The 9840-nt window shown below is 34.9% G+C and overlaps 1 protein-coding gene across 1 annotated transcript; it reads left to right on the forward strand.

The window, feature by feature from the left end:
- Positions 1–5751: 5751 nt before the first annotated feature.
- On the forward strand, positions 5752–8629 carry LOC105180923 (uncharacterized). The gene is made up of 5 exons (XM_011137272.2): positions 5752–5876; positions 7145–7226; positions 7451–7500; positions 8220–8340; positions 8407–8629. Exons 1-5 carry the CDS (start codon positions 5835–5837, stop codon positions 8496–8498), a joined length of 387 nt encoding a protein of 128 aa, XP_011135574.2. The 5' UTR covers positions 5752–5834; the 3' UTR covers positions 8499–8629.
- Positions 8630–9840: the final 1211 nt, after the last annotated feature.

Genomic DNA, 9840 nt, shown 5'->3' on the forward strand with positions numbered 1-9840 from the left:
TTCTACGACCATTTTTGATAAAGTTATATCCTTAAATTTAAATATCGCAAAAAATATTAGGCAAATAAAAAAATGTTTCAGACAAAAGTTGTTCGAATTAATTGGTGGAAAAAGACTGTGTAATAAAAAATTCGAGTTTCCATTTAAGACTTTTATGTCGACCTTGATAACGTTTCTCAAGGTCATTCCAAGGTTAAACAATTATCAATATCTTATAGCTTTTTTAAGCCCTACAACTGTTGTTTCAAACATTGTTTTAAACAATCATTATTTTTTGAAATAATTAGCCGTTCCGGAACTTTTGGCAGACCCTGTATATTGCTCTATGTATTAGGTGTGTGAATTAATTCAGTCCGTTTTTTCTTCCAAAAAAAGACTTTAGTATGAAAAAACATGAAAAAGTACACTGATCAAAGTATTTGCCATCACTTGCTATTATTTTTTCCATCTGTCTGGCAGTTGTTACATTCCGTGACGAAAAAACGACTCGTCCTTCGAAGCAATCCATTCATTGAGCCATTTCTCTATTTCTTCATAATTGTTGAAGTGCTGGTCCGAAAACCCGTGTACCATCGACCTGAATAAGTGATAATCGGATGGAGCAATATTTAATGAATACGGCGGGTGAGGTAAAACGTCCCAGTCAAGTGCTTCCAAGGTGACCTTTGCAATCTTTCCAACATGTGGCCAAGCGTTATCGTGCTGAAAGATCACTTTGTCCTGTCTCTTTGTATATTCCGGTCGCTTATTCTTCAATATGTTGCTTAAACGTTGTTGGTAAAATTCGACAGTGATGGTTTGGCTCTGTTTTAATAGTTCATAATACACTACACCCTTTTGGTCCCACGATATACAGAGCATTACTTTCTTGCCGTGAATATTCCGCTTTGGTATCGATGTGGATGGTTTTCCTGAATCGCTGATGGATTTCCTTCGTTTGGGATTATCGAAATATATCCACTTTTCATCTCCAGTCACAATACGATGCAAGAAACCTTTTCTTTTTTGCTTGGCAAGCAAGATTTCAGACATGGCTTTTCGCCTCTCGATGTCTTTCAGTTCGTATGGCACCCATCTTCCTTCTTTGTAAATCTTTCCTATGGCTGCCAAACGCACAGAAATTGTTGATCGATCAACATTCAACAATTGCGCGAGCTCATGTTGCGATTGACACTTCATCGATTAGCGCCTGCAATTCCTCGTCCTCGAACTTCTTCGGCTGACCTGGACGAGGTTTGTCATCGACACTGAAATCATCACTTTTGAAACGTCGAAACCATTCTCTGCATGATTTATCGGTGGGAGCACTTTCACCATAAGCTTCTACGAGCATTCGATGAGCTTCAGCAGCTGTTTTCTTCAAATGAAAATAGAAAATGAGAACTTCCCAGAAATTATGCTTTTTTGGCTCGAATTTCGACATTTTCGAATCAGATAAACACGATGTTATTGTTACAAACCCAAACATTTATCAACTGAATATTATTGTCAGATATCAAAACTAAAAAATAAAGCCTTTTGCAGACATTAGAGGTTAGAAAATTACATAGTACAGCAATTGACCGCCAAATAGACCGAATTAATTCATACACAGGCGATTAAGAGTCTCAATACAATTAAACTCGAGACAAAAAGGTTTTGTCTTTGAAATGGGCTGTTTTAACAATATTAACATCTTGAATGAGGCTCTTAAAGTCGCAAAGACAAACCACGGGGTGGTTGCCACACAAGTTGGCATAGCCAAGGCATTTGATACGCTTCCCCACGCAGCAATTCGCATAGCTTTACAAAATCAAGGCATACGAGGTGTCACTGAAGAGATGTGTCAAGCAGGGAGACCCTCTCTCGCCCCTCATTTTTAATATTTGCATGGACTCAATTATTAACGAGCTAGAGTCCATGGAAGGATTCACGATATCACCAGGCAACACAATCTCATGCCTGGCATTTGCAGACGACATACTACTAGCTGATGATGTAGACAAAGCAAACCGTCTGCTCCAAAAGCTCGAGGCCTTCCTTACGTTCCGAGGAATGGCACTCTTGGTGGGCAAATGTGCCGTCTTTGAGATCCAGACCACAAGGGATAGCTGGTATGTAGTGGATCCCACTATTAAATCAGCTTGTGGCGTACAACTGGCATACCTAGGTCCAGCAAATCCTATTACATACCTAGGAATACAAATTACACCCTGAGAAGGGGTAATAACGAAGCATATCACCACCAAGCTTTAAAAAACTCTGGCAAAAATTAAAAGGCTGGTTCTAAAATCACACCAAAAAGTGAAACTACTATCACGCATTCGTGGCGAGTACCATTGGTCCCGAAATAAAAGCCATTGATTTGGATTTGCGGAGGTCGGTGAAGGAATACCTTCATTTACCCGCATCCACAGCGGACAGCCTGCTGTATTCTACCAAAATAGACGGAGGTCTTGGCTTCCCCAAGCTTGAAATAGCTATTACGTCCTCAGCACTTAAGGCCAGTTATCGATTCTTCACTAGTGAGAACTCCGCAATACAAGCGCTAGGCGTAGCCTCAGGACTCGAAAAGAGACTCAAACGCCTAGTGCATACGGCCAAGCTGGGGTGGCCGATTCAGTCTATTAAGTCAATAGAGGAATTTAAAAGCAAAGCCAAAGCAGCGAAGCAGCGGCTGTGGGCTGCCCTGCCTTCACAAGGGAAAGGTATTGCGTCCTACAAGGGCGACAAAATCGGCAACGAATGGCTTTGTAGACCAACGCTACTAAAGCCAAGCCGATTCATAACGACTCTAAAATTGAGAGGTAACATGGCCGCCAATAAAGTATTCCTCAATCGAGCTGCAAAAATTAACAATGTTCTCTGCAGACACTGTAAATCGCAGCCAGAGACATTGGGCCACATTCTGGGACAGTGTATGTATACCAAACCTAAGCGTATCAAACGCCACAATGACATCCATGACTTCATCAAACAACATACGATGAAGCACAAAAGGATGTCTATAACAACTGAAGCACGGATCACTAATCCTCAGCAGAGGAATCTCCAACCGGATCTAATCATACAGGACCGGGGAAGGCTCTTTATGGTTGATGTCACGATCTGCCACGAGGATGGAGATCTGCTCGACAGAGGCAGGAAAGATAATATACAGAAATACACATCTCTCAAGGAAGTCTTAACAAGAGAAACTGGGGCAAAAGACTTCAAAGTTCTGCCAATTGTGGTAGGAACTAGAGGCACTATGTCTCGCGAAACATTAGCCTGTCTTAGCGAGTTACAATTAATCCGCCAGCCAGTAATTGGCCCGAAGGCCAAAAACGATATTTTTGAAGGGCTGTAACTTTGCAAAAAAAATTATAGCGACTCATTTTTTTTTCAAATTGAAGGGGAAGATTTGAACTGTATGATGATGCAAACGGCGTCCTCGAAAAAAAATTGTCTACATCCGTGGATTCCGTCAAATTTTGCTTCTTTTAGTATACGAAATATGCCCTCAGATATCAGAGATTATAGGGGTAGGGGTGCATCGCATGCAAAAAATGGAGATACATTCTTGAAGTAGAGACTTCAAGCTTCATTTAAAAAAAAAAATCATTCTAAAATAATTTTTCGCGAAGTAATCGCCAGTCAAAGTTGACCAATTTTCAGCAATAAATCTACACCATAATTCTTTTGAGCAGTATATACAGGATGAAGAAAAAACCCCGGGACCCCTGAAAATTTCGAAAAATATACATTTTATAAAAAAATGTTTCAGACAAAACTTGTAGCGTTGAAAAAGATCTATTTACCGATCTTAACAATTTGACCTTGGGTGGCGTCATCAAAGTCAGGACAAAGTCACCTCGGATTTTTTAAATGGAACCCCCAATTTTTATTACATATTCTTATAGTCCTTCTTCAGACCTTTCCAAAGCACTATGGTTTTATCCAATTTGAATAAGCTGTTCCGAAGTTATCGAGTTTTTAAAGTAAGATATCTAGCCAATTAAGGCAAGATCGTAGGATGATCCGGCCAACTAAGGCAAGGTCGGGAGTTGTCCGGCCAATTAAGGCAAAAGGCAAATTACTAAATAAATGGAAGAAATAAACATCGAACAGTAGAATAGTTCAAATAAATAAATAACTGAAATAAATCAATCAACGAAATTAAGACAAACCAATAGGAGCCAACGCCTGGAAGTTAGTCGCGCAATTATTTTTACGATTTGGCTGGATCATCCTCCGATCTTGTCTTAGTTGGCTCGATCACTCCGACCTTGCCTTAGTTGGCCGGATCATCCTCCGATCTTGTCTTAGTTGGCCGGATCATCCTACGACCTTGCCTTAGTTGGCCGGATCATTCTCCGATCTTGCCTTAGTTGGCTAAATATCTTACTTTAAAAAACTCGATAACTTCGGAACAGCTTATTCAAATTGGATAAAACCATAGTGCTTTGAAAAGATCTGAAGAAGGGCTATAAGAATATGTAATACAAAATTGGGGGTTCCATTTAAAAAATCCGAGGTGACCTTGTCCTGACCTTGATGACGCCACCCAAGGTCAAATTGTTAAGATCGGTAAATAAATCTTTTTCAACGCTACAACTTTTGTCTGAAACACTTTTTTATAAAGTGTATATTTTTCGAAATTTTCAGGGGTCCCGGGGTTTTTTCTTCACCCTGTATACGAGTAAATAAGATATCGGCGACACTAATTTTACTTAAGATAAAATAAACGAAGACATCACACTATTATATTATTCTTATAGAAAAATGGTGAATAAATACATATATAACGGATTTCCATAAACAAAGTAAAAGATAGAGTCGCAGTGAAAATATTCAAGATGACTCTGATGTGACCTTAACAACACCATTCAAAGTCAAATTCTATAAAAATTCCTCATGTTTTTTGCGTTTTGCAACAGTTTCTACATCGCCAGCTGATGCTTCCAATTCACGACGAACCTTATGTACGAATGATCGGGCGCAATTGAGAAAATTGGAAATTTCTAAATCGGTGTATTTCGCGCATACAGCGACGATAACTGCATGTCTCTTCATTTCTTGCGTTATTTTATAGTCCTCCATTGATGATCTGACAAGAAAAAACAAACAAAATTGTTCTCCAGAAATTACATTCACATATATGAGTGTCCTCAAATACCGTATATTATTGGGCACCCTGTATATTATGCTTATAGAAAAATGGTAAGTAAATACGTATATATACATATAGGGATTTCCCTAAACAAAGTAAAAGATAGAGTCGCATTGTAAATATTCAAGATGACTCTGATGTGACCTTAACAACACCGTTCAAAGTCAAATTCCATAAAAGTTACATTTTTCGAGATATTTTATTGCCCTGAAAGTTTTTGCACACTGTTATATATGTTTATATTAATCGCAAGCGGTCCGGCGTGTCGTGATTGGTAGCTCGCATTCGATAATCGATCGCCGAATCGAGCTCTCTCTCTCTTGTCTCGAGCATGGATACAAGGTGAATGTCTGGAGGAATGTATTCCAATAAACTAGTAATTAATATTATACGAATATCATACTCATTATAAAAGTTGAATGTATTTACTGGGAAATTGGGTCATACACAACATACACCCTGTGTAGTCTACATGTTAAAGCAGCCCAGGTAGCAGACTGACGTCAAATGACGTACTAATGACGTCTTAATGACTTCTCTAACGTCATTAAGGCGTCATTAGTACGTCATTTGACGTCAGTCTGTTACCAGAGAGGTTTGCTTATAAATACGAGAATACATCTCCAATGGAACACAGTCTACTACAAGGAGCCTCTACAGCTGCTTTAAGTATTGTTTTACAAGCATTTTCATAAAATCCAAAATGAAGACTTTGATTATTATCGTGTCTGTATTAATTGTTATGGTAAGTAAGAAACAATAAATAAATCTCTTTTTAAACTCACAAAATACTTCGTGATGTTTTGGTGTTATTCATATTCTTTTTTTTAATAAATATTTTACTCGCCTTTTATTATATATACTTTATACTCCACTTGTTGTTTAATTTACATTTCATACAATAGTACTCAAAGGATATGGCATTAGGTGCACTGTTAATATTATGTACAAGGTGTATATAATATTAGCGATAAATTCAAGATTCAAGATTTAAAGTTCAATATACTCATATCTATCACTAGATACAATAGCCGTCATACAATTATAAATTAGATCATTCTGAATAAAAAGTCCTTTACCATTTTGCAAATAGGTGCGCAGATTTTCAAGTTATCAATTAAAAAAGCCTCTTGATGTGGTTATTTTCAATTATTAATAACTTAACAACTATTACGATTTTTGTAAAATGGTACATGATTTTTCTTCTTAGTTTGGTCTGATTAATCTTCATAATTTTTCCTTCCCAAAAGATCCTGGACACCCTGTATATGTGTGCGTTTTCGATTTCGACGAAACTTGGCATATTTATAAAGTAGTCAATAATAAGAGACCCATATTTTTTTATCGGCAATGGTTCAAGCTTAAGGGGTGAAACTGTCCCTTAAAGTTTCATCCCCTTTATGTTATCTCGATAATTATTGCTGATAGGAGAAAACTTTTTGAATGAAAACTGTATGATTTTTTGTACTGCCCAATTTAAAAAGTTTTTTTTTTGTCTGCAATAATTATCGGGATAACATAATGGGAATGAATTTTTGAAAGGTAGTTTCACCCCTTAAACCTGAGCCATTATCGATAAAAAAAATATGTGACCCTTATTTTTGGTTACTTTACAAATATGCCAAGTCTCGTCGAAATCGGAGACACACTTTGCGGATGTTCCTGGTACAGTGAGTGTAAGTGAGAATTTAAATAACTTATATAACAAGACGAGACGTTCCGTATGTTATAGGACTTTGGTATCAGGCAAATATATACATTAACTGACAATTCGAAATATCTATTATGAAAGTATTTATCGTTTCGCTCTGAACAATTTTTCAAGTCATTTTTGTACGTGCTTTTATTGTGCAAAAGCATTCTTGATACTATACGAACAATATGTAAAGTTCGCAGAAATAAGTCAGTGCTCTGTCGATAATGCTTTCAGTTGTGTTACATCTTTTTTTAAAATTAAACTTTAGTATACATATTCTTTATTTTTATTTGTTTTGGTGTCATTAATCCTGTTAGACGAATGGTTTGAACACTGAACGTTTGCGAAAATTTTACCAAAACCTTGCAAAATGCAACGAAGAACTTGGCGAGCCGATGTGTAAGTATCTGAATTTAAATCATCCAAAGAAATATAAAATAAAAAATAAAATTAACCTTTATTGTAACGATGATTTAATAATGGAACTTAGTAATAGAACAGTTACGGGAAACTGGCATGAGATCACAATGTCTTTTTTGTATATCAAAGATACAACTTTATTCTATATTATTCTATTATATATATGATATATCATCTCTGCTGAATCTCTGCTATCATTGCAGCTGAACATTTTCCCGAAAAGCTTTACTGCGCAGCGGAAAGAGATGGTCAGGTATATTTGTATTAAATACATATTAATCTGCAAAATAAGCTTAACACTCATTGGGTTAATAAGATTTCTGTACACGTTTTATAATTCTGTACACATTTTTTTCTGGAAATTGACATGAAGCTGTCTTAGTGCTTTTTTCAATATAACATCTTCTTATCTCTTAAAATAATTAAATTAATAATGCGTATTATAATAATGCGTGTATTATAATAATACGCATAATATAATAATGCATATATTTGGAATATTCTAATAGTTACGCAATATATTAAGATTACTTAGTCGATTAGTGATTAAGTGGAATCTTTTCAATTTATAAGGATAATCTGTTTCACCTTTTTTTTTACGTCTTGCAAATTGCACTCTAAGTAATCGTCCTATGACAATATTATTGAAAAGCTTATAATTATGTAAAGAGACGAGTAATATTATGTGAAATTGACTTTAAAAGCATAACCTATTTTTATTGTTTGTTTTTACATTATTTGTTTATCATTGTTGAATTATATATTGCGCTAATTAAAAAAAGACTAAAATATGTAAGGAATTATTTATCGATATTAAACGAATATCATATTAAGAAAGTAGACAATAATCATTTTCTTAATAAAAAATATATAATATGGTTCATTCACATATATAAGAAAAGATGTTATTTTACATAATACAGTCAGGCATACAAAATAATTAGACATACAAAATAATCCAATATATTCCAGGTGCTTAACTCCAAAGGCGAAATGATCCAACAAGAAATGTTGAAAGCATATGAAGATGGTATCTCCGACACAAATAGATTGCAACAGGCAAAAACAAAATTCAATAAGTGCTACGACGAAGGTAATCGATTCTATTGGCGTATTGAATAATAATTATAGATATTACCGAATATTCTTCTAATTGAAGGGCTGCAAAGTGGAAATACCGGTAAGGAGCAAACGTTGAAAATAATCATGTGTGGTGCGGACACTGTGGATCTCCTCGACAAAACAGATTAAAAACATATCACAAATTCTCTTCAGGATGTTATACAAAATGTGCTGTTCATGTTTCTTATCGAGAGTTTTCAATGAGTTTTCAACTTTATGTATATTGTTTCTTTATTGAATTATATTGAGCAAATTTGAAATTATCAATTTTATACAACCTTCCTTTATTGGATTATTAATAATTCATTTATTTGGATTATTAATAATTCATTTGAATAGAATAAGTGGTTTAATATAGTTTTGTTTATTTATTAAGATAGGAAATATTAATACAAAATTGTGGAACTGTCCAAAAATTCAGCTAATTTTAATCAGCTAATCAGCTAATTTTAAGCCAGGCTTTTCTCCTTTTTAACTGTAATAGTTTTCCTAATTTAATGGTACTTAAGTAAAAAGTGTCTTCATTTTTAGTATATGAAAAAACGCTCATTATTCTATATTATTAACGATATTACATATGCATTTGGAAATTACTGTCAAGAATTTTTCGCTTCTAATAAAGGAAACGTCAATGTTGCTATCACTGATTCTCGTTAATTATATCAGTCCAACAGGATATGAATTCTCACAACATAATTATTATATTTATAATTCGTGCGATACAGATAAGCCTTGTATCGATGTTGTCAGATGCATATTAGAAAAAATGGCAAGATATGTATTTTTGCATTTAACATATGTCAACTGGCAGATATGCCATTCCCATTCTTTCCTTCAAATAATCAATACATAAATTAATAATCAGTACAGTTAAAAATGTTTACAATCCAATCACATTGCATATTAACCTTTTGCACTCAGAGCCATCTCGCGGGTTACCTACCAACAGCTCAGCAGCACTCTTTTAGAAAAATGTGCAAACAGGAATCATGTTATGTTAAATGTGTGTAGTTTAGTTAGTGTAGTGTAGTTTTGAAACCAAGTAATTTATTGTAATGATATTTGGTTTGTATGAATCTTTAGACGTTGAGGAACATATTTATAACAAAAAAGTCAAAATTTTATATCTTCCAACGTGTGGTAACGTGTGAAACAGTGACCAATATGCATTGTAGGTTCGTTTTATCATTGTTCTGTAAACTAAATAAATGGGTCAGAAATTTCTAACTGTAAATTACGAAATCACAAAATGAAATTTATTAAAAGAATATTACTTTTTAATTCTACTTTTCTGACTTGGTGCAGATAACAATCTGTGCCGCACGATACTTCAGTACGATCTGCTTTCAGCTTTGAGAGTCTCTTTCTCTTGGACTACAGTCTAAAACTTGCTTGTTTATCTTCTCAAATGGCACCATATCATGTGGTATATCACCGCATAAAAATATGTTTTTGAAAAATTTACACTCAC

Source organism: Harpegnathos saltator, unplaced genomic scaffold (assembly GCF_003227715.2).
Source record: "Harpegnathos saltator strain DR-91 unplaced genomic scaffold, Hsal_v8.6 scaffold15, whole genome shotgun sequence".
Taxonomy (NCBI): Eukaryota; Metazoa; Arthropoda; class Insecta; order Hymenoptera; family Formicidae; genus Harpegnathos; species Harpegnathos saltator.